Source organism: Symsagittifera roscoffensis, chromosome 2 (genome assembly GCF_963678635.1).
Source record: "Symsagittifera roscoffensis chromosome 2, txSymRosc1.1, whole genome shotgun sequence".
Lineage (NCBI taxonomy): Eukaryota > Metazoa > Xenacoelomorpha > Acoela > Convolutidae > Symsagittifera > Symsagittifera roscoffensis.
This window is the reverse complement of record NC_087063.1, coordinates 82,625,592-82,651,127: the sequence shown is the minus strand read 5'-3', so window position 1 is coordinate 82,651,127 and position 25,536 is coordinate 82,625,592. Positions and strand designations below refer to the sequence as shown.

At 37.1% G+C, this 25,536-nt stretch overlaps 1 protein-coding gene across 9 annotated transcripts in view; it reads left to right on the top strand.

Annotated features, from left to right (window-relative positions):
- The window catches only part of LOC134840639 (muscle M-line assembly protein unc-89-like), an 85,817-nt gene that overhangs the window by 30,538 nt on the left and 29,743 nt on the right, over positions 1-25,536 (top strand). For 5 of the 9 annotated variants that reach the window (XM_063856590.1, XM_063856589.1, XM_063856584.1 and 2 more), the window contains 24 exons: positions 201-600; positions 787-963; positions 1,510-1,689; positions 2,363-2,491; positions 2,941-3,210; positions 5,669-5,818; positions 7,046-7,192; positions 7,557-7,679; positions 8,059-8,419; positions 8,848-9,111; positions 10,434-10,652; positions 11,033-11,463; positions 14,504-14,657; positions 15,241-15,267; positions 15,455-15,745; positions 16,326-16,480; positions 16,749-17,003; positions 17,415-17,895; positions 18,191-18,357; positions 19,874-20,015; positions 20,504-20,668; positions 22,340-22,361; positions 23,620-23,786; positions 24,285-24,482. In XM_063856590.1, the coding sequence (XP_063712660.1) occupies positions 201-600; positions 787-963; positions 1,510-1,689; positions 2,363-2,491; positions 2,941-3,210; positions 5,669-5,818; positions 7,046-7,192; positions 7,557-7,679; positions 8,059-8,419; positions 8,848-9,111; positions 10,434-10,652; positions 11,033-11,463; positions 14,504-14,657; positions 15,241-15,267; positions 15,455-15,745; positions 16,326-16,480; positions 16,749-17,003; positions 17,415-17,895; positions 18,191-18,357; positions 19,874-20,015; positions 20,504-20,668; positions 22,340-22,361; positions 23,620-23,786; positions 24,285-24,482 (5,075 nt within the window). The remainder of the gene's footprint in view (positions 1-200; positions 601-786; positions 964-1,509; positions 1,690-2,362; positions 2,492-2,940; positions 3,211-5,668; positions 5,819-7,045; positions 7,193-7,556; positions 7,680-8,058; positions 8,420-8,847; positions 9,112-10,433; positions 10,653-11,032; positions 11,464-14,503; positions 14,658-15,240; positions 15,268-15,454; positions 15,746-16,325; positions 16,481-16,748; positions 17,004-17,414; positions 17,896-18,190; positions 18,358-19,873; positions 20,016-20,503; positions 20,669-22,339; positions 22,362-23,619; positions 23,787-24,284; positions 24,483-25,536) is intronic. The other 4 variants (XM_063856585.1, XM_063856586.1, XM_063856588.1 and 1 more) reach the window with 4 other exon arrangements.

The following is a 25,536-nucleotide window of genomic DNA, read 5'->3' as shown; positions in this document are numbered from 1 at the left end:
GTAATTTTAATATATTTTTTTGTTTGTTCCTCATCTCTAAAACTCAAAGAACTACACCCTGGTTTATCATTTAATTTTTTTGTAAATTTCATCCGGAAATAGTCACTGAAAGTTTTTTTTCTGTAACTTTTGTAATTTAAATAATAAACGCGAAGAAAGAGAATTTGGAAAAAATTATGTTGCAATTGTTTTATATTTAGATGCTCTCATCTTAGCAGCATTTGCAGTGAGATCCGCAAAGATAGAAGCTCTCTTTTTGTCATGTACGACGAAAAGTTCTCTGTTGTCACCACCTGGCTAGTCAACATCGGACTGGATCTGCTCAACCGACGAAAAGTACTCGGCACAACCCGACACGCAGCTTCGGATTTTCTCGACGACCATTCTAGACTTCGCGATGACTTGAAGACTCGTTACGTGGACGTCGAGGCATGCGGAAGCACTGTCGATTCCATGGAGATCAATCAGGAGTCCGGGGCAGTCGAGGCACGTGGGAAGGTCGAGGAGTTGAAACAGAGATGGAGGACTCTTGCCATGTTCACAGAACAGAGGATCTCATTGGCTGAAACCTTTCTGCAATTTCTCAGCCAATCAACAGAGGTTTGCTTTGACTTATTGTCATTATTGAGTATGTTTTTGGTAGAGTGGGCACGATTTGATAAATTTTGCGCCACGATTTGATAAATTTATAGAAATGGAACGTTACACGTTTAGCTTCTACTTTTATGCTTAATAATTGTCAATTTATATATTCCAAGTTCGGTTTCAATTGAATCTTCGGTTTAGATGGTGAATCTCATGGATACTCTTGAGGAGTTGCTTAAATTGGATAACTGGAACCTAGATGCGAGGACCCTGGAGAGCACCAGGCGTATCTGGCTGGACAAGTTCCGGCAGATGAACGAAGTGTATGAGTCGGTATACTTCAAGGGCCGATGTTTCCTCAAGGACGCAAACACACAAGTTAGTGTCAATTGATTACACACTTATCGTCCTATTTATTTAATTAACAGATTTCGTCCCATACAGATTTCGTACCATATCCAACATCCCATCATCATATATCCAAATTTGTGGGACGAAATCTGTGTACGCTTTGAAATGGGACCAAATCTGTTGAATTTAAATGGGACGAGATCTGTCACAGCCGTGTCAAGTAGCTTTTCAGTTCCTATTTTACTTCAGCTTAGTTTCCCAATAATCAATCAGAACTTCATTCGTCCTTTTTTAAATTAAATAAATCGAACAAAATCAGTACTGTTTCCTCAAAATTTTCATTCACGATTTGTGATTTCGATTTTTTATTTAAAAAAAAAACAAAGATAAATGTAGTTCTAATTGACTACTGGGGAACTAAGCTGAAAAACATAGCCTAACTCCAATGTGTGCTGATTCTCTATATGCTATTCTAATTTTTGTTTCGAGCATGCCAGTTAGCTTATACCAAAATGAAACCAAAAAACAAGAAGAGTGAAAAATCATTTGTCGATTTTTTCTCTTGTTGTTTAGACCCTGAAGGACAACCAGTTGAGCGTGGAGGGTTCGGTGGAGTTGGTTCAGAAGCAACTGGAGTTGTTCGAGGAGCGGAGGAGGATCATCAATGACCTGTGGGACACTTGGAAGTTGAGGATGCCCTTCACCGATGACATCCACTCACAGTGGGATATGTTTAAACAAGACGCCAACAAGGTGAACAAACAATATTTTTGCCCATTATTTCAGATTCTAATTTGGTCTGAAATGTAAAATGTAATTTTGACTGAAATGTCGAAACTTATCTTGGAAAATAAGTTTATATTAACAAAATGAAGCAAACATGATATTTGAGTAGGGAAAATTGTACATCTGAAGTCTGATTGATAGCTTCTGAAGCTTTCTGAATCAGGGACGGAACTTCTAATTTTTCTGAATTTATGATTTTTCAGTTGGAAAGGGGAAAAAATGTTACAATTTTTTTTTTGAAAAGTTGGTAGATAGATTGTTTTTCGGTTGAATAGTTTGACTTTTCGAGATTTCGGAGAAAACAAGCCAAAAATGCCATTTTGGACCAAAAATTGTGGACCAGAATGAATAGTATACATGGACGCGTTGGGCATCTGAAAATAAATTTAGCATCGGTCAAATAATAAAGTTAGGCCGTAAAACAGTAACGAAAGAGGGAATTTTTGAGCCTTGAGGGTGTCGCGCTCATTGAGGAAAAAAGGCGTCAAACCCCCGCCGAATACTAAACTTCAAAACTAATTGGACATAACACCAACATATAACATGAGTGGCTGGGTGTCTTATTGTCTTTTAATGTCCAATGCGAAGCTATTTTTCTTCAATATGTTCACCTGATTTTGAACTGCTCCTTTTTGTACAGAGTCTGAGTTGGATGGTGGAGATCCAGAAGAGACTGTTCGCGCCTCTGGTCATCGGGGATCCGAAACACTGCAGACAGACTGCTTACGTCATGAAGGACAGACTGGCAGAGATCAAAATCACATACAAAGTAATCTTGTATTCCATTCAGGGTTCTATAATATGTTCACCGAGTTAAGATTAAGATTAAGACCATTTATCCACGGGGGAAAGGACCAACACAAGAGCTGTACAGCTCATCACGGCGAACCGCTGTTGTGCCCCTGTTTAAGAGTCATAAGTATGATATCATAAGTATGATTTTTCTAAGAAATTGCCAAATGTTTGCAAATGATATCATATCAGATGATGAACCAGCTCCTGATAATTTATCTTGAATCTTTTTTGAAACACCGATAAATTGGCTAGCCTAAATTTAATTGATTGAAACGGATTTTTCTGGAAGTAATTCTGAAATGTTTACTATTCATAATCGCTGTCAGGTTTTTTTGCATTTTCCAGAAAGGTTTTTAATTTAGTTCTTTTTGAATACTCATCAGTTAAACATTAGCTTCAATTTTTTTTTTTAAAATCGTTTAGCGGGTCACTTCTGAAGTGGAGCGATGGCTGAAAATGAGCGAGATGCTCAACATCAAACAGAAACCAGAGTCGGCCAGAAAGAAGTCCAGTGGGAGTCCCGTAGACGGAGAGGTGGACGAGACAGTTGCCAGAATCCCCCAACTACTCATTTCAGAGCACAAGTCCTACCAGACTAAGATGGAGTTGTATGATTTGCATTTGACAACTCTTGTTGAGTTTCTATTGAAGTTGGGCGATCTCTATGATGCAATTGACGCCACTTATTCGGAGGTTAAATTTTTATAATTTCACTTGTGAGAACAAGTGACTTGTAATCGGGAACTAGACGTTTTTCCCACACGTTAACAACTTTCCTTACAGGCGAGAGGTTTCAAGTTAGGTTCCTGACCGGAACTTGTTTTGTTATTCACCTTGTATGTATGTTTCCGTTGCTTTATTACTTACACAAGCAAAGCTTGTGTTATAGTTATGAACTCTCTTTTTTTCCAAACTAAGTCGCAAATTTTGTTGCGACGCAATTATTGTTGCGAGAAAATGTGTTCGTTTTGAAAGTGTTCATTTTGATCAATAACCATCTATTAAGTACAGCCAATGCTAAGGATATTAGCGCAGACTATTACATTACAAATAGCACTTTAGCTTAAAGTTATCATGGAGCTGTAGCGTACTGGTAGGGAAGGAAACCCGCAACAAAATAAGAGGGTTCGAACCTGGGCAGCGTCGGATGTTTTTAATGAACTTTTTTGTATACTAGCCAAAACGCGACCGCTCTATAAATTGAGGCTTGTTAGTTGATAAACTTCTTTTTTTTTCAAATTGACTGGTACTGCTAATGCGTCATAATTGGCTTGCGTCACCTAGCAATTATGTAGACTCAAAATTGGTGTGCGTCGCTTAAGAAATTTTGTAGACTCAAAGTTCTACTCATTCAGTTTTTCCCAGTAGCGTTATCGGTCATATTTTTGCTTGTGTATGCGAAGTGCAATTTTGCCTCTGTGTGAACCTTGTCACTGTCCAATGCCCTTCCCACTTGGTTTTGAGGTAAAGAACTTGACTTCGGAGCAAGGTCTGGGGTTCGATTCCCAGCGGGACAGTTTTTTCTAACTAGAATCATTTTTTTCTAGGTAAGAAATTGACCTTGCTTTTTGTGGAACCTCAAAATCGTTCAAGCCCCTTACACTTGATCCAGAAGTAAAGTACACGCTTTCGAACATAAGGTTTAGGGTTCGAGTCTCGGTCAGATCTTCTCTTTTTCAGTGTGGACTTTTCGGTCTATAGTTTGTCTACTTATTTTTTGAAGGCTTACTGTCCAAAGTACACATTGCTTTTCTTCAAAGCATCAATATGTTTCTTTTATATCAAATACACTAGCGTCAGCTTAGTGTATTATTCAGAGCCTTCTGTTTTCCTAATCTAAGTCGCAAATAAAAGTGCTTCTTTTGGTGGCGCTTTTGAATCGGTAGGCTGTGGTAACAGTATAATATCATATGTGCTTTGATATTTGATTAGTATAGTAAAACGTTAACACAGTTGATGCATTTTCAATTCATCAAAAGAACCGAAAAAAGTGATTCGTTTCAAATGACATAACAATCATGAAAACTCAATATCAGAAGTTTTCTAATTCAATATATCTCACAATTTTTTGAAATGCATAATTTATACATAATGTGGCTTTATGTTTTGAGATTTGATACTTGCAAAGTTAGTGTGGATGCCTTCAGTTTGTGTTATTCCAAATTATTACTTGCAGAATTGTGTCTATTTGTATTTGGTGCCAATCTTGTTGAACCGCATCGGCAATTTATTATTCGTGACTTGAGTTTGTCGGTGGTTAAGTGTGCGTGGTCAGTGCGTGAGACTCAAAATCTCTTGATTGCAACAAGTCGCAGATCGAGGATCAAATCCGAGACAATAGCCAATTTTCGCTAATTCGAGGCTTATTTTTATTTTTCACAGGCTTATTTCTTATTTCTACTGCACTTTCTAGAGCTGCATTTTGTCGTGTTCTCGCTAGTGTTTGCGAAGCGAAGCTTGCGAAGTGAAGTTTCGCTTCTGTGTTAAATTTTATTTTTGTGTTTTTTTGTTGCTTAAATGGGTTCGGCTTTTACTAAATCGAGTTGGTTACCTCAGTTTGCGTCAGTTGTTGCATACATTAGTCTGCTTTTGTGTGTTTTAGAGATTAGAACGTGAAACTTCAACTTTCATAATTTTAACGCTCAACATTTTCTTTGACTTGCTTCAATTTGGACGGCTTAGTTACCCCTCAGTGAATTATTTTGAATGCTTACATAACTACGGTGATTGTGTTCCGTGGCATATTTTCTTCAAATTGATGATCATTTGAGCCATTTTATGGAATTTTTCTAGATTTATTTTTTTGAATTTTCAAAATTATTTCCATCAAGTTAGTTGCCTCCGTCTCCTTTTCTGTCTGCTATTTTACAATGTTTGTGTGGTATCGCAAGTGTTGCGAAGCTTCGCTTCTTTTCTGTGTAGTCAAATAGTGTGAAGATTTTTGAAAAAAAAAAAACGTTTGGTTACCGTTTTTTCTCTGACAAGGTTCGATGATCGATATTATTTTTTTTGGTGTATTTTTAAAACCACCTCAAAAAATCAATGCTTTCAGCTCTAAGTTACAAAATTGGCTGTGCGGTCATGTTTTCGAAGGCCAGAGGGGTTCAAAAATGACGATTATATAATTATCTTTTTACCGTTTTGATTTTAGGTTGAGAAAGCGAAGTGCAGTGTGGATGATGAAGAGATTGTAGGGAAGGTGTTGGAGGTGTTACACTCCACGAGAGAGAAGGAGGAGAAACTTTATGATGGAACTGTGAAGAGTGGACACCAATTCATGGACCAAGTCAATGACAAACAGGTACAATTCTACCATGAGATAGTGAAGTGGATAAGGTCTCTACCTCGCAGTCGAACGATTGGGGTTCGAGGCTCACCATGATCAGTATTTATTGCTTGAAGGCGATCTACATTTCATTGCCTCAGAAAAAGACCAAAAATATCACATGTTGTTTTTAAATAAGTTATACAGAAGCAATTCCAAAATGATTGATTTCAGTAGACCGATAAACGTAGTCTATTAGATTTGTTGACTGAAAAAGCTATTACTGCTATTGCCATCGTGGTTTATTAATGTACATGAAGATAGATGGAATGCAATTAGTAGTTACTTAAGTCAGTGATGGTTTTACTCAACGAAAAAGATGTATGCACTTCATTAATTTTTAGCGTATAGATTTTGAAGATATAGAATTTGAAATCTATTAGATCCGGAAATCTCTATCCCACAAGCTAAAGTTTTTAGTAAACTAATCATGATCCCAGGGACGGATTTAGAGGGGGGCGGATGTTCCCCTCTCAGGAATTCGACCCCCTGCTGACCCAAAGCATCCCCTTTGTACTATGTTGAGATATCAGTTTTTGTGACGGTCCCCTCGAGAAAATCTTAGATCCATCCCTGCATGATCCAATACAAACTTTTATCTCAGATTTTTGTAGGATTAATACTGAGTCGAGCATAGTTTTAATTGTTGTCATTAATTTATCTATTTAAGGGCAAGGTAAGTGTTGTTAAACGAGCTTATATCTCCACGATACGCTTGATATGCAACTAACACGCTTTTTCTTCTTGATTGAGTTTGGCTGATTTGAACGGCTGCTAATTTCTGCAAACGCTTCTTCTTTTCAGCGTCAAGTTTTTGTGGATTGATGATTTTCTGTTGTTTCAGTGAAGTTGTTATTTTCTGATGCATACAATTTGTGCTGACTAAAACAGTTATAAGTATCAATTTATGATTTTTATTCGGTAATTCTACCTGAATCAATGGAGTTCAGGTTGAATTTAAGATCCGCGAGACATCAAACTCATTTCACAAACCAAGGTTTTTGTAGGAAGTCCAGTTTTCAGTTAAATACTTTATTTTTGAGATAAATAATTTATTTCGCGGGTGGCTGTAAAAAACTTCTTTGTTCAGAATTTAGATTTCAACTCAAAAGTTCGCTCAGTTTTTATCTTAATGATCTGTGTATTCCCTGAACTACCTTTTTGTTGTTATTCTTAATAATCCTTTTACTTTTGTGTCGCCAGTTGGCCCAGCCGGCGAAGAAGGAGACGAAGGCGATTCTGGCTGACCTGGAACTAGACCATCAACACTGGCTCCAGTGGTGTGACCAGATCTCCGAGGAGCTCCAGTCCAGAGCTAGCAATGCGACTCTTGCTAACAGAGCCATTTACGTTAGTGATGCAATAGTATTCTTTAAGAAAACTCCGAAAAATTTAGTTCATCGCATTTTCAGTTTTTATCCCAAAACAACTGCCATATTAGAAAATGAGTGATTTGTTAATAATGCTTAAAATTAAGTTTTTAGGCCTTAAATTAGGCATAATTAAGCTGATGTAATCCTGCTCGCTCGTTTAATTCGCTTGAAATAAGACTAAAATACAGCCGAATGCAAAGTTCCTCCCCATTTTCAATGGTCGGAACAATAAGTTATGCCAGCTTTAGGCAATCTATTCGTATGTCGATCTTTTTCAGTTTTTTCTCAGTAGCGATGAGTAGTTATTATCTAAATTAGTTGTATTTTTTGTTGTTGTGTAGATCCTGCAGTGCATAGACCAGTTCAGGAATGAATTAGGAGACATGGAGGGAGTGTATGGGGATGGAACGGACACTCTACTGCAGATCATCAAGAACTTCGAGTTGTGGCTACAAGACCTCAATGTGAGTATCTTTTTTCATTAACAGTGGGCTTTGGCCGAGTGGGTAAGGGTCACGGCTTCGAACGGAAGTTCTCGGGTTCGAATCCCACGTTGGTCTCAGTCGAAAAGTTCACAATGAGAGGGATGAATCTATGAATCATCAGTGAATTTGAAAATGGCTCGATCGCATCTACTATTGATTTTCGCAATTATTAGCAGTTTTCACATCCGAAAAAAATCGAAATAATTTGCAATTTCTTACACTGAACTCTGGTATAAATTTTTGTATTGCTATTGTTGCAAAGCTCCGCTTCGCTTTTGTTTAAACGGTGCTTACAATTCATGTATGTACGGATCTTTTGAGTCTCTTTTCTTTTACGATCTATTTCTTTTTTGTACAGAATTTTGAGAGAAAAGATATAGAACCGTTCTTGGAATCGATGCACGCTTCAAGCAGCCCTGGAGACAATTCAAGCGGACAGAGGTGTGAACTTAAGTGGGATGAACTTCAGAAATTAATCAAAAAGCACAAGTCGCTTCTGGAACTGGCTCGCGAGTACCACATTCTTCTGGACGAAATCGAATCCATAAGTGTGGAGTGCAGAGAAAACGTGATTCAGATCTCCAAAAAGACTCCAGGAGCTTCAACTCTGGATAAAGTGAACAAATTGTCACGTGACTTGGACAATTGTGAGAGTAGAGTGGATAAGCACTTCGTGGTTAAGTTGGACCGGGTCTACGAGCTGGCGAAGATTTTATTCAGTCAGTACTTTTTGTTTCGTTCTACGAATGTCCAAAGCTGTTTTTGCTGAGCTTTATTGAAAAAAAAATCATTTTGCAACTGGAAGGGTTTTTTATGAATTTTTTTTGTAATCAAAGTTATGATCTGTCTGAAAAAGTTGCTAATACAATTTAAAGTTTGTGAGATAAATGTGAAATTTAATTATACATTTTCAGGGTTTTCCTCATATTTGTCAACACTAACTCACAATTTTATGATAATTTAATAATGATAACTCTATTTAATACCATAGAGTTGACGATTTCAACAGACATCTTCGATTAAATTTTGAACCGATTCTTAGTATTTGAAATGTTGCATGCTCAAAATCAACGGTAGGGAGGTTAAAAGTTTATTTAAATTCGGACTAAACTTCTGGCTAGTTATAATAGCAACGTGTAATTCTCAGACCCTCCTCCGAAGTACCTGGACAATCTGATCACGCGAAAGAACGAACTGCAAGACTCTTTACTCACTGTCAGAAGCGAACTGAGGATCAAACTGGAGCACTACACCTTCAAGGAGGAGATTGAGAAAGTGGTGCAGCAGGGGGTCGTGCAGAGTGCTGCGGATGGGGGGCTGATGAGTAGTCTGCCCACTGTACCTCCGAAGACTCCGCCCAGAATCATCAGTGGGTTGGAGGATGTCACTTTGCCCAAGGGAAAATCTGCAGGTAATCTGGGGACAAGCAGTTGTTTTGTTTAGAAAACTTTGTTTGAGTCATATTATTGGGATCTCATGGTGAAAGGCGAAAGTTTTTTTGAACAGGTGGATAATTTTTTCGCGATGTCATGTAAATATCTAAGGGATTAGTGAAAGAGATCAATTTTTGTTTCAACTACGATTATCAAGATTTATCAAATCGAAATATAGATTTTTCCTGGTTAACAAAATCACTTCGAATCATTTGACCGGGAGCTCTGTTTCTCGGCATATTTTGAGCATGTTTCAAACTTTGAACACTTTCTATTCGAAATTTGTTTTTGTAATGTTGGTTGTAAAATTAACAACTCTTTTTTGGTATGTTTCGGATTTTTAATTTTTTCTCATTTTTTGCTTATTCGGTACAAAAGTTTTCAGCTTATCATTATCGGTTTAGTTGCCTTATATTGTAAAGCTTGATGGCAACGTTTTTTTATGAATGTGTTTGGGATTTTTATACGTTTGACTTTCAAAGTGTTTTATAATCAAAAGTTGTTTTTTTTGGCGAAAAAAGTTTCGTTTGAACCATATTGCCTGCTCAATTTTTGTCAGCTTAGTTACCACTATGAAAGTTTTGATAGTAATTACACATTGGCAATCGTCTCAATTGGGTATTTTCCTCACAATGAATTATTCTAATCATGGCAAACTTACAAAAAATTTGACAATTTCTTCGGTATTTTTTCGATTTTCTTTTTGAATTTTTCTGTCGGCAAGTTTTGTATAGCCAGTGGTGTTAGGCTGCGTTCTTCATCTGTGCTTATATTAGTCCTGGGTAAAACTAGAAAAACTACTGACTGTTTTAATGTTCAATCATTGCTTGATACTAGTTCGGTCAAACAACTACGCAGGTAAGTTTTTGCCTGGCAACAAAAACAACTCATGGCAAAGCTAAATCAGATCATATTCCACGTACCCTTTCTCCTTTATTTTGATTTATCCGCTTTAAACTTTTTCGAAAAAGCTCCTCTTTAACTTTCCGGGCTCGCTTTAATAATTTCGTTTCATTACGCAAAAGTATATCAAACGAAATCATAAACGAAATTGTTATAATCACCATCACAGTTGCATCAATGCTTCTTTTTGCTTAGTATTCAATTTATTTTTTGTGTGAATACGTTTTTCATTAACTTTGATTAATTCAACATGTTTTTGTTCTATTTTATGATTTTTTTGACGATTTACATGAAAACATATATTAACATAATTTTGTTCTTTTTGAAGAAAATTTATAAAAAATTTGCATGCAAATCTTTATCACTTTCTTTACTGTTAAAAATAGTGCTCTTTCAGTCTTCAAATGTCTTGTGATTGGAAGTGCGCCAATTAGAGTCTCGTGGCAGAAGGACGGCAAGAGACTCATTGACTCGCCAGCCAATCGAATTTCATCAAATGGCAATCAACACAAGCTCGAAATGCCGAAGAGCGCTTTAGACGACACTGGAACCATCACAGTTGTGGCTGAAAACGACTTCGGCAAAACGAACTCGTCGGCCTATTTACACGTACAAGGTACTCTCAACATATGGGCGATTGAATTTGAATTTGACTATCAGAAATCTTTTCAAAGCTAACGAATCCTACGCTTATTAATTTTTGAAAGTTTTTAAAATTTAGAAAGTTATTTAAATTCGTTTTCGAAATTTTGAGTCCGTATATCGAACTTCAAAATCTGACATGACAATTGTAGACAGTTTGATTATTCATTTTTAATTTCAGGTAGAAATCAAAAAATAATAAACTTGAAAACTAATGATATACTTATAAAAAAAATTTCAATCGTAAATTAAAGGAAAATAGTCCTTTTTGAAGTAAATCAAAACTGAGTTAGTCGGAATACATATCACTAAAATCTCTTGAATATGTCTTGTTATAATCAATGGTCGTCATAGGTCCACAGGGCGTGCCGCCGACCATCTATAAGGTACCGGAGTTGCTCCCCACAGCCGAAGAAGGCTCCAAGATCAGAATCGACGCCGTCATTTCGGGAACCCCGCCTCCTGAAGTCGTGTGGTATCGTAACGGCCGAGAAATCACTCCCGACAATAAATTTAAAATTCGATCCACACCCGAAGACGGAAGTTATCAGCTCGTGATTAACGACTGTGTTCGCGGGGACGCCGGGGACTATAGTGTCTGCGCCACGAATGATCTCGGAGAAGTGACCAAGACGTGTAAAGTGACTGTTGCCGGGAACGCCAAACCCCCGAAATTCCTGACCCCTCTAGCTGACGCGGAAGTCGAAGACGGAAAGCCGTTTAGATGGGAGGTCGAAGTTGAGGGAAAACCGACTCCAGTTGTCAAATGGTTCCGAGGAAAAAAGGTTTGTTTCATTTTTGAATGATAAAAAGTCTTAAAATGCTCTAATAATTATAAAAGGCCATTCATACATATTGATGCACTTACGTATAAATACACTTTTTGAGTTCCATTCAACAATTGTTAAACGTAAGGTAAACTGCACTCTCCGATTACGAAAGCGGAAATGGTGCAAAAAAATGTGATCGATTTCTAGTTTCCAATGTTGGTTTCGAGTTTTAAATTTTCCAGCGAAATAGAAAATTTATTCATTCATCCAGTTTTCTTAAATTCTGTTAATTTCATTGAAAAGGTATCAATTTTTGATTATAACTTGCACTTCAAATGCAAAGAGCGTTAAGCTAATATATTTTTTCTCCGAAAGTTGAAAAATGTTCAAAAGTTTTCAAACTATTTTTTTTTCGATTTCCTTGTTCTTCTACACTTTTCTACTTTTCTAAATTTTTGTTGGTTATTTTCATTTCTGTTGAGTCAATTTGCATTTTTGTGATTGTTTTTGCAAGGAATATTCAAGTTTCAGGAAATACGAGTTTTTTCCGCGTGTGCTTGTGCACATTTCGTATTCTTTTAAAATCTTGTATTGGACTGTCTGACAAGGAAGAAAAAACATTTTTCGACAAAAACAAAATTTTTTCTTCTATTTTTTTGTTGAAATCTTTTATCTTAGATTGATACAACCGCATCAATTTGCCAATATCTTGAAAAACTAATTAATTTCCTGTTAATTTTGCATTCGTATTTGCTGAGCTGTCTAGAGCATGTGGTAGATAATTTTTTTTCGATATTATCAATTTTATTAAAGCAGTAATACCTTTTGAATCAAATAGCAAAATGTGAATGGTTTAACACAAAAGTTTGCTTTTATCAGGCCAGTTTTTTGCTTTTTTCATTTTTTTTATAACGTATTTGAAGTAATTTTGTTAAATAAATATAATAAAGCTTTTAGTCTCAAATTTTATATTATTTTCGCCTTGCATGCTATTTCAAGTACAAAGTAATATGTTTGAAGTTTATTAACGCAACATTAGACGAATAAGCGTTCCTCTCTTCAATTTGGTATGATCAGTTCGCCGGATAAATTCGCTGCCTTTGCTACCCATCAATAGGCAAACTGGAACGTTTGCGCGCTTTAACTATTCAAAGTTGGCATTTTTCAAAATCTCCAAATATACGAAAACTATTCTATAGGGAAATAATTTTTATTTATTAGCTCAGGGTGCAATATCGTTATTATTGTTAGAATTTCCATCAGTTGGTTAAATTTTAAGTTTTTCTGGAAAATATTCCTGCGCTTCTTGGAAAGTAGAACAAGAATTATTGAAATGAGGGAGAATTTATGAATTATAACTCATCTGAAGCGGTCAAGTTGATAAAGGTATGAGATGTTCTTATGTGCAGTCTTTTTCGGAAAAAGCGGACAAAATTTGTGGGCTTGTTTCGTCCAACTTAGAAACTTAAATTTATTTTAGTTCCGATAGATATTTTTAGAGCCACTGGTTTTCAATAGCTTAATAGAGAGTGCAATCGTGACTTTCTGCAGAAGTTGCATTGCTCGGAAAAAAATTGGTGACTATAGCCCAGCTTTTTTGAAGATGAAAAATATTTAAAAGCTTGCAATTAGCAAGCGTTATCAAATCGGAATGTAGACTTTTTTCCGGGTTAACAACTAGTTTTACAAACACTTGCTCAATCAACTGACATGCTCAATTTCAAGAAGATTCAAATTTAACAACTGGGTGGGTATTAGTTACTGCAGGGTAGTTTCAGAGGGGACTTGAATCTTTTGTAATATTTTACCACTTTTTACAAAAAAAATTAGTTTTTTTTCTCAAAAACCCTTGCACCGAATTTCAAAAAAGTATCCATAGATAGAACACTTACACATTTGTGTCCCTGGATACTCCCCTGTTGTCTTTTGGCATTACCTTTTTGTCTACAGCCTTCGAAAAAGTCTGTGGGCGGAATATTTGACCCATATTTTTGATATCGTTTTTCGTTTTCTCAAAAAATAATCTAACAAATCTGAGATTTTTAAAATGTTTTAATGATTAGTGAGGATTTGAAAAGCTGCCCTCTATAAGCGGCTACGCCCAAACTTCTTTGACACATGAAATATGGCCCTCGGAACAGTGATGTCTTGATTTTTTTTATAATTTTTCGAAACTTCTCAAGAATTACCTTGCCAAACCTAGATTATTGGTTTAAATCGAAGTTACAGGTTATATGAATCTCTTCTGCATACGCGGCTTAGTCAAATTTTTTCTAAACATGATTCTCAGAAATGTCAACTATCTGATTTGTTGACCGGTTTTTGAACTTTTTGCGATAAATATCCTGTTAAATCTGATATCATAGGTTTAATCGACACTAAATTTATTGAAAGCATACCTCTATAATTTGCTACGCCCAATTTTTTTATAAGAAAAAATTTATGGCCTTCAAACAAGAGAAAGCTTTAAAACTACCGTATCAAATCTGAGTGAAATGTTTGATTGAGTAGCTAGAATATCTTAATTTTATATTGAATTTAAGTTCTGAATCTAAAAGCATGAAATGAGTCCTTATGTGGTTGCAAAATTTTTTTTGTTTCAGAATTGTCCCTTGCGAAAATTTTCAGATAAAATTTTTGTTCGCTTACCTCGATATTAGATTTCAGCAACAGCTGCTTGCAAAACATTTGAAACGCTTTTTGTGGAATTCAGTGCCGTTTGATCACTATTTTTGCATTTTTTAAATCTAAATTTGTTCAATTTTTATTTTATTTATCGGCCATTCTGTTTTCCCCGTCACCAATATAATTTCAAAGCACCTTAAAATATTTTTCATTCAGCGAAAAAATATGTTTTTTTTTGTGTAACCAACCGCTATGGTGTACATGCTGTTTAAAACGATTAAATTTGTAGAAAAAGATCACCTCACTTGACACATTTCATGGCAATTAGGTAGGGTGAAAAAAGGTTAAACTGAAAAACAGCAGGTGAGGTGGGGGGGGGGGGGAGGGGGGAGGGTAAAAACATCCTTAATTTCCTCTGCTTGTTCTCCAGGACATGGCTAAATTCGACTGTGACATCCAGCACGTGGGGGAGATGTGTGCTCTGGTGTTGGACGAGATCTTCCCGGATGATGAAGGGAAATACACTGTGGTGGCTACGAATGAACATGGCACAGCCCAGTCGGAGGCGGTGCTCAGTGTCACAGGTATGCAAATGTTTTTAGTAGGGCCGCCGTGGTCGAGAGGGTAAGGCGCAGTGCGCTTAACACGAGGTGAGTGGGTTCGATGCTCAATTCTGTACCCAGGGGTGGATCTAAGATTTTCTCGAGGGGGCGCTTTTTTTGGTCGACCAACTTGATTTTCCGAGCACTCCCTGAGCACTATTAAGACCCTATTTTGACGCAGCCCGTTTTTGGGCACTTTTTGAAAAACAAAATTATGAGCAAAAATTGCGTATTTTTTTGGCCCGCGCTCACCTTGAAAATGATTATGTAGAAAAATTTAAGAAAGAGTTGATCGTCCTAAAATGGATGTCATAAAATAATATCAAAGGGGGACCCTTTGGTTGGTGAGGGGGTCGAAGCCCTGAGGGAGGGGCGTCCCCCCCCCCCCCTTATATCCGCCACGGTCTGTACCTTAAGGATGGTGCCGAATGTGATCCGCCTCCGCAAAGTGGGAACGCACCCCTGGAACAGCGTATTTCTTAGACAAATTGATAACAGACTAGATTCATTATATATTTCAATTTTGAGCTATGGAGTTAAAGTTAGTTGTAACTTTGAGCTTTAGATAATTGGAGATATCGAAAAATAGCAGGTAAATTCAGTCAAGCTTTTTAACAAATCATGCTTGATGATTATCCTTAGTTCATTTCCTTATTTTATTTTATCATTTTTGAGCTGAATCTGTAACAAAATCAATTTTGCCATAAACTGTCGTGAAAATCAGATTTTTCTCAGAGTTTGTTTTCGAAAACTCAGCTGGTATCTAATTGTTTTTGCAGTTGTCGGGGAGCCGCCTAAGTTCGTTAAGAAACCACAAGACAAAGAAGTTCAAGAGGGCAAATCAGTAGAGTTCAACTGCAAGGTCACTGGAACACCCATGCCAGAGGTCAAATGGGTGAACAAAGAAGGAGAAGAGATCACAGAGGGCGAAGATTTCAAACTGAGTTTCAAAAATGGCACTGCGACTCTGTTGATTAAAGAAGTCATTCCTGAAGACGACGGGCGGGTGATTTGTAAGGCGACTAATAAAATGGGGGAGTCTACATGTTCATTCTCCATCAAAGTTCTAAGTTAGTTCTAACTTCTGCGGTTAAAGATCATGCATTTTTAATCTAATTATAGCGTTCAAGCTATTTTTTTCTCTTTATTCAATCAAAGTTACTTTGAAATAATGAAGCCGTGTATATAAAAATTCGAATTGGACAGAAAATAGCTCAAAAGTCAAACTTCTCTTGAAATTATAGGGCTGAAAACTTCTTCAAACAAAAAAATGTACATATGAAAACCTGTTTTTAGCACTATAATTTAAGTCATTTTGAACCTTTCATTTGAAGCTCATAAAAAAGGAAACATTTGAGGTTAATCTATGATTTTGTCGCCATTTTGATAGCTTGTCCATTCAATTTTTTAAATTCAAGTATTCAATTAGTAATCATGAGAATAATTGGGTTTCAGATCATGATATATTGATTTAAGTTAAATTGTAATATCTTAAAACAGCATCAAAAATTGGATGTAGTAAAATAGAACCAAAAGGGGGACTCGTTGAAAGGTCAAGTTTATGAGAAAGGGAGCTTATAAATCCCCCTCCCCTCCCTCTAATTCCGCCATTATAATTAACCATTTAGCTTAACTCTGAGCTGGTTTCAGGGAAGACGAAACCGTTCTTCGAAGTGCCCATCAAAGACGTGAGTTGTAAGGAGCTGGACTCCTGCTCTTTCAACTGTACAGTGTCAGGAGACCCCAAACCAACTGTGCAATGGCTGCACAACGGAGAGAAGATAGAGCCAGACAAAGATACCAAGGTCAGTCTGCACTGTGTTTTTCTAATTTGTGTCTATTTTTGCAGATCATTAAAGAAGAAAGAATTTATATTTCCAGTATATATTTACAGCAAACAATAACGCAAAAATTTCTCTTATTTTCTCTGAACTATTTTTTTACAGCAAAACACAGTCTATGTTTTTTTACATATTCATTGAAAGTCTATAGCTGTAATTTCAAAATGACTAGAAAAATACTAGGAAAATGAATAGCTTAACTTCATTTTCAACTTCGCTTTGATTTCGACAGATAACGACATCGGGCAACAAACACACTCTGCAACTAAAAGAGACCCAGTACGCGGACAGGGGGACCTACAAGGCAGTGGCCTCCAACTCCGAGGGGGAGCAGGGCTGTTCTGCCCACTTGGACGTGGAGGAACTACCGTTGCATTTGAAACCCCATGCGCCCAAAATCGAGAAGCACATGGAGACCCAGCTGTACGCCCAGGAGGGGGATCAAGTAACGATTGAATGCGAGGTCACGGCCAAACCTGTGGGGGAGGTTAGTTTTTATCCCTTCTCTATTTCAGAACAGCGGCAATCACCAAAAATCTTGTAGATTTAGGAGTCCATACAAACATGGCTCATCCAGCGACCTCTGTTTGATCGTAAATTGAGTTAACATATGCCCACCAATAGTCTTGTTTTTAAAATGAAATGCTGCCTTAATGATATTTTTAGTTTTAAGATATATTACATCAATTAAGATAAATTTCAATTAATTGATACTTAATAGTGATTTTTTACTGAAGTATATTGTGATTTCTGTTGATGGATTCACAACGTTTGGCGTTAACTTGTTTTCTGAAATAAACCTCACTAACTAGGAATAGCAACATTTGCTTTGCAGTAATTTTTGAACGCTAAGACAACGCTAGAATTTGAAAAAGCACAAAAATCAACTTTTGATTAGGTTGCCTGGTACAAAGACCGCAAAACCAGGTTGAAACCAGGACCTGACCTTAAACTGATCAACAATGGAAACACGTACACGCTTCAAATCAAGAGCTGTATAACACAAGACTCCGGACTTTACACACTCTTCGTGAAAAACAAGTTCGGAGAAGTATCCGTCACTGGAACCCTGTATGTGAAGGAAAAACAGGCTGAACCCGAGGCGCCTGAGTTTGTTGTCGGATTACACGAAGTCGTTGCGAAAGAAGGCGAGTCGGTTACTTTTGAATGTGTCGTGAAAGGAGTCCCGACTCCGACTGTTTCTTGGTTCCTCAATGGAGAGAAATTGACGGAAGCACCGGACCAGCAAATTAGAAGAAACGACGATAAACATTTGTTGAAGTTGCACAAATTGGAAATTGATGATACAGGACCTCTTACAGCAACTGCGACTAATTCTGCGGGAACTGTGAGCTCAACCGCGCCCCTTCTAGTCCATGGTACGATCATTTATTATATTTCAAGGTGACCTGGCACGTCCTAAATATTAAAACTATTTCATTCTGATATATTAAAAGTGCATTGTTGGTATAACTATATAAAACTGGTTCATACAGCTCAGCAGTTCAACAATTTAAAATTCTATATCACATTTTCACTAGTTGTTCCGACTTTTGAAGAAATTCATGGAATCTTAGTTTGCAATTTTAAATTTAATTCTTTGTCTATCTGATACATCTGAAAAAAATTTTTATTGCTCATTTGAAAGTACAAAAAGGTAGTTTTTTTTTCCAGCACGAGAGAAGAAGCCAGTTCTAATCCAGCCTCTGAACAGTGTGAAAGCCAGAGTGGGGGATCCTGAGGCTGTTCTGGAGTGTAAGATAGGCAATGCTTCTTCCGGCTGCAATCTCAGACTCCTCAAGGACGACAAGGAAGTCTCGCCAGATGAAAAACACATACAGGTAAGGATGATTAGGAAGAAAGAAAAGAGTACTTTCTGAAATTATCAGTCCTCATCTAATTCAGGCAGCAGCAGAGTTAAGCAGAATTAGTATAAAATGACGTTTAGGGCAGAAATTTGTATAGTGCAGTAGAGAGAGCAGAAGTTAATGCATGTAGCAGAAATAAGTGTAGAATTTTTTATTGCAGAAAAAAGCAGAATAATTTTTATGAAGCAGTCGAAAATTGGTTAAACAGTAGCCTAGCTCTACGAGCCCTGATTATTTGTCCCAAATTTGAAAGAACATTAAATTAGCATTTGTCCGAGAAAGCTCAACAAATTAGATTTAAGTCTTGTGATATAATCTCGAAATCAAAAAGATCCATTTTGACACGTATGATAGTGTTACTATTATCTTGATGTTATTGTTAATATTGTATCTTGTTGTTAGGAAAAAACTCTTATTTATCCCAGTCTTTTTCGGTTCGTCCAAATCGGGGTCGGCTATATCAGGCAAAAACTATATTAGGCGAAAATAAAAATGTTAACATTAGGCAAAAATTTTGATTAAAAAAGTGTACACTTTAGCAAAAACCGTATGTGCTTAATTACGCCATTCAATTGCTACATACTATATACACGTAATTTTGTTCAAACAGCAAATCAACCGTAAAATAGTGACCGCTGCAGTTGCGCCACCGTGTTGCGAGCTTGCCAACAGAGGGTAGGAATCTTTAAAAAAAAAAAGCCGGTTATCACCGCCAAGAGGGGACGCGCGCCCACCGACGACTTTGAACCTACAAGTGGCTTTGCAGTTTAAAACCGCTTCTTGTCAATGTCGCCTAGAGAATTAATAGGGGATTTCTGATGAAATACTCACTTTTTTAATGAAAATTTTCGCCTAATGGAAACACTTTTATTTTCGCCTAATATATACAGCCCCGTCCAAAACATTCGGTTTTCTGCAAGGTAAATTACAATTCTGTTTTACAGCTAAAGGATAAATATTTGTTAACTCCGTTCTACGGTGATGATGTTTTTCAACCAGGGCTTTTTCAGGGTCTTTTGCTTATAAAAGACTTTTTTAAAGGGATTTTAACAAAAGGAACTCTAGGTTCCTGATAACCCCTAGGGCAGAAAAGACCCGAAAGTTTTCATACTGTGAGTTCTTGTCGATCTATAAAAGGCAAAAATCTTTGCTTCTTGAGAAGCCCAAAAAGTTTCAACAAATGCCTACAAGGCCGTTAATTGTAAATAGCTACTGAAATTTTCAAGTTTTTTTTAAACATTTGTATGTAAATGTGCTTGTTATAACGGCCTGCTTTACCTAATTTTTCTGGGAAATTCCAAGTCTCCATTATTTGTTTTGGACTACACTTGTTTATTTTCAATTATTACGTTGAATTGTTTGAGATTCATATTTCCACAAAACCTCTTAGACAACAAAAATAAAAAGTAATTAATATAACTCTCTCTAATTGAATACTATTTTCTTCCCTTTATTAGTTTTTTAAGTATTTTTTCTGTTTTTTTTATAGCTTATTGACGATGGCCAGGATACTTTGAGAGTGAGGATCTCCCCCTCCGGCGGAATGAAGGAGGGGGATGGGGGGCAGTACTGCGTGGAGGCATCCAACGGGGCAGGCACCGTCACCACTTCTGCATTCTGCCATATACAAGGTACATATGCATTAAAAGAAATATGAATTTGAATTTGAATTATTTAGTGAGAGAATATACGTATGCAGTATTTAACTCACAAGGATCGCGCACGAGCCCTGAGGCTCATCGAGGCGAGACCCTGAAAAACCAAAAAAAAACCAAAGGATCAAGATACTAATAATTATGAAAAAGTTTCGCCTCTGTGTTACACAAGGTTTTATTTGAAAAAAAAACATTGAAAGTTTTTAAAACATTTTCATTCCTAGACGATGCAAGTTTCTCTTTACTTTTCCTTGTGTTTGCGAAGTGGAACTTCGCCTCTATGTAGAACGTTTGCTACTTCATTGAGCTTTTTTGCCAAATTTTAAACTTGAAAACAGTGCTTGATTTCTTTTAACCTTTCTTAAAGTTACTGATGAATTTTAATTATTTGTTTAAGCAATTTTTCTTTTATTGAGAAATGTTTTTTTTTTCAAGTGAAGGTTTGCGTGTTTGTGAATTTATAGAAAAAAGCTTGTCGTCTGACAACTTAGTCGACGAGACTGATTTCCGAATGTCTTCGTGCACAAGTGCCGCTCTAATGCGTGCAACTAGCCTCTCAACGGGCGCCTTAGGGCCCGCAGACCCGAACATGTATGAAAATGTGGAGGTGTTTTTGCCCATACATGAAGGTATAAATGCATCCCCATATGTTGAGCATTACTTACCCCACATTGTCCATCAACAACAACAGCAACAACAAAGCCTCTCAAAATTCACCTCTCAAATCAAAATTCAAACTAAAAGCAGTGCGCGTGGTAGCTATAGTGCGATTGCTTCTCACTCACAAACTGATGACGAAACACCTGGTGACGTAACGAAACCGTCATTACGTAATCAGGACAACGATTACGTAACCAACGGCGACGAATCGGCTAATAATTACATAAGAAAGAGTAACGAGGGCGTAATTATTTCGAACGTGGCTTCGGTTCTGAACCAATCGTCTGACCAAATCAATAACTTGGTTTCCGGGGATAATCTGAGCTTTTATGGAATGTCGCTTCTGCCTCCAATGCATATAGTTTGCACGAACAACAGCTCGGGATCTAAAATAGGACAACTGAAAATTCCGAATGAAATGAAATCTACATGGGATTTTAGATCAAAATCAACAACGTCCTTGATAGAATCCAAAACAACTTCAAGACGATCAAAAATTAAAACCGAGAAGAAAGAATCGAGGAAGCAAGGAATCAGCGTGGCGACGTCTGTTAGCTCAACATCATTGCTCGATATCAGAGCTGGGAAAAGCAGTCGTGTTTCGTCGACCAATCAGAATCGAGGACTTGGTAAACGAGCTCACAGCTCTTCAAAATTGGGCCAGCCAGTTGAAGTTTTCAACGATGTGAACAATATGTCGAAGTCGAACACTTCTCTGACGTTTAAGAAGGTTCCAGTTTATCAAGAAAGAATAACCGAATTAGTCTCGAGTGTCGAAGACGAGATGAAAAAGTCAAGCGACACTGAGAATTTGGGATCCATGCGAGTTTCGAAGTCGATGACGTTTGAAAACGAAGAAGAAGATTCTGGATTGGCCGAAACTTTTCCGAGCGTCCGATCAATTATTGAAAAATTGAATGTGCATAACTTTTAAATGCCGCTTGAAAATGGAGACTAAGACAAGCATGTTATTTGGATTAAGAATATTGAGCAATTATAAGCATAGCATGCGTATTATTGATTGTCGCTTTAACTCTTCGTCAAATTTATAGAAATAAAATAATACAAATTTTGATGGTTTGTTTTGGGTTTTTCCAGAAATTAAAACGACTATATCAGTACTATCAATCTTCTGGAAACGGAATGGTTTTCATCGAATTCATTTTTTGCAGAAAATAATCCCTTTTTTCTTCATTTTAAAATGCAAACAGATATCAAAAGCCCCTCTGTTTTCTAAATCTAAGCATGGGTATCTGCATCTTTGTGCCTTATTCTAACAACTTTTGCCAGGTCTTTTCTGTTCTACGGCCCAAAACTCTCAAACTGTTTATTGAGCTTCTGTTTTTTCAATGAAAATCTAGATTACTTTTCGCTGGGGTTAATTTCGACCATTCACATTCGAGCATTATGGTCAGTTTTTCCAATTTTTGTTATGATTCATTTTGGGCCGTTTAACAGAAAAGACCGCTTTCGCCCATTTTGTTTGTTAGGTACTCTTTGGCTTGAGAACATTTGAGTTAACTGATACCAGATTTGACCGCCGACTTACCATTTTTAGTTCATTTTTTGCATGAATTTTAACAGGATGAAATCATTTTGTAAATAATGATCATAACTATTTCTGTTCTTAACTGTTGCAGTCGGAAACAACAAAATTGGAAGGTAAGATTCGAAAAAGTAATAAACAGCTGCTTAGAATACCTACTAATCCGAATACTAGTAGTCTAAAGCTTAACAGTGTTGCTTTAACTTCTTCCCTTAATAATTCGAAAACTAACACATGTTTTTGACAAACTTTTAAATTTTTTTCTTAAAAAGTAACCGTTTACTAAAATTGTGACATTATATTTTAAAAAATGCAATTCTTTCTTTACAAGAATAAACAGGTGGTAGAAAAGAATTATTCTTACCATTGCTAATTATTTTAAATGAACTTAAGCTCTATTTTCAAAAACTAATTCAAACGGGTTAATCAAGGACCCTCCCCCTATATTTTTATTTGACTACTTTTCGACCAAAAGCGTCCCCCTTTAATACTGTTTTACGACATTCTATCAAGGTTGACGAACCTTAAAGTTGCTCCAAAGGCGCTTTGAGTGCCAATCAGGGGCGGATTTAGGGGGGGGCGGACGCCCCCCCCCCTCAGGGATTCGACCCCCTGCCGACACAAAGGGTCCCCCCTTTGACACTTTTTCAGAAATCCATTTTTGGCCGACCGACCCTAAAATTTTTCTAAAGGCGCCTTCGGCGCCAATATATACTAACTTTGAGGGGGAGCGCGCGCCAAAAAAAACGCGATTTTTTGTCAAAATTTTTCAAAAAGTGCCCAAAAACGGCTTTTTTGACTGTTTTTTCAAAAATTTGCCTGCGGCGCACAAAATTTAGCCGAAATAGGGGCAAAACAGTGCTTTGGGAGAGCTCGAAAAATCACAATTTGGTCGACCTTAAAAAAAAAAGGTCGTCAAAATTTTCGAATTTTTTTTGAAAATCCGCCCCCCCCTCGAGAAAATCCTAGATCCGCCCCTGGTGCCAATGTAATACTATTCAGGAGTGGCGCGCACACCAAAAACAAAAACAATTTTTGAGCTAACTCCTAGAAACCATAAAAATTTCATATCTGACAAGGTTTCTTCCAAAAATTTGTCTCTGGGACAAAAAACTGGCGAAAATATTTTCCAAAAATGAATTTGCTCGATCTGGAAAAGTCGATGAAAATCCAAATCCTCCTCGCAAAAATCCTAGATACGGCCCCTGCTATTAATCATCTAAATTGCCAGTAAAATTCCTTTACACAATACTTGATTGGTACACGTAATCTTCAACACTAACTCGGTAGTTTTTAGGCACTTACTTTTCTTATTACTAACACTAATAACTTATTATTTTTTGAAAAACTCGATTCAGTTTTTATTTCTTGCTGTAGCAGCAGCAAGACAACAGTGATCCAAAGCGAAGAGGTAGTTACACACATGAGTAGTGTGCGGCTAGAGTCTGACAACAGAGAGGCGCCTGCATTCATCAGTGAGCTCCTCCAACCCCCAGTTGTCAGAGTTGGACAGGATGTCACTCTCGAAATCATTGTCAAAGGTAAGACTCGTCAGAGTCAAATTTGCAGACACAATTAATTATTGCATGACCAAGAGCAGACGTATTCAAGTGGGGTACGGCACACGCCTCTCTACACGAGGATAGTGCGTTCGAATCCCTCTTCGATCACGGTTGGAGGGGTCCCAATGTCCTCCGCCTCCTCAAGGTCGGAAAGGCTGCGGAAAAATGGATGACAACGTCATCCCTTACGGTTGGTCCTGCACTGAGCAGGACTGGGGGCTAATAAAAAAATTGCACGACCAAATTTTTGACTTGAAAAATTGTGCAGAAACTCTAATACTCAGTTTTCCGATAAAAATCTCACTTACTAATATTCACAATCGATGTTTTTAGTTTTTATTGATTTTGGAGTTTCATAGATTTATCATTGTGTTATACCATCTGACCGGCTCTTAACTTCTTTTCACACAGAATTTTTGTTTATTTGAGCCATAGTCAAGAAGGTTTTACAGTTTGAAACATTCGACTATTTTCTAGGTTTTCCGGATCCAAAAGTTCGCTGGATGAAGGACGACCAACCAGTAGACCCCAAGAGGTGCATTGTGTTGCGTGACGAGGGCAAGTGTAGTTTGCAGCTGAAACAAGTCACCCCCAAAGATGAGGGGGAGTACTCCATTGTGGCTGAGAACGGCGCGGGCAGAGCTCAATGCACGTGTCAATTGCTCATCGATGACTGTGAGTTTTTTGTCATCTTCTTCTTTATGATTTTTGTTTGGCTCTTTTCAATTCCCCCCTCGCATTTCAAAATTTCTATTACTGTATTAGTTTTCTGGGGTGGCTCTAGGTGGATTTAAAAAAAAATTCTAAATTTTTGTCGACATTTTTTAGGTCGACCCAATTGATGGATGATTTTTTGAGCTCTCTGAAATCACTATAAAGACCCTATTTCGACCAAAGTTGTTGCGCCGCAGGTAAAATTTTGAAAACTTGGCCAAATAAGGCGTTTTTAGCCATTCTTTTTGGAAAATTTTGACACAAAATCGCGTTTTTTCGGCGTGCGCTCTCCGCCATCAAAATTAGTATATATTATTATATTATTAGACAAAATACAAAGGGGGATTATTTGGGTTGGCAGGGAGTCGAATCACTGAAACGGGGGGAGCGTCCGCCCCCACCCTAAATCCGCCACTGGTTGTTTTACATGTTTTTATGGCTAAAAGCAGGAAATTATGATGTAAAATATGAAGAGTTATTTTATTTCAAAGTTTCAAAACATTATGACAATGTTTACACTACACTACGGGCATAGTGTAATAGTACGACTATTCTCTTTTTTTCTAACCTAAGTCGCAAATATTAGTGCTACTTCTGGTGGCAAGTTTGAAGCTGGCTGCTTTGGCAGTTTACTTGCATGCAAGTTGCCATTTAATTAGTACTAAGTAAAAACAGCTGATGCTTTTTTAAGTCATCGAATGAACCGAGAGTATATTTGTTTCAAATAACATTACAATGATAAAAACGTCGATTTCAGTTATTTCCCAATTCAATCTATCTCCAAATTTTTAATTTTTAAAGCGTATTTTACTTTTTATTTTCTTTTTGACTTTATAGAACTGCTTTTTTGTAGTTTTCCTTCTTGTGTTTGCAAAGCGCAGCTTCCCCACTCTGCAAAAAAAACTCAAATGTGTGGAGAAAATGGAAAAGAGCTTTTAATTTTGTCGCCACTTCTTGGGCATTTATTGGATCAGCTTTTTGTAAAGTTTTTGGATCAGCTTTTTTGACAATTATT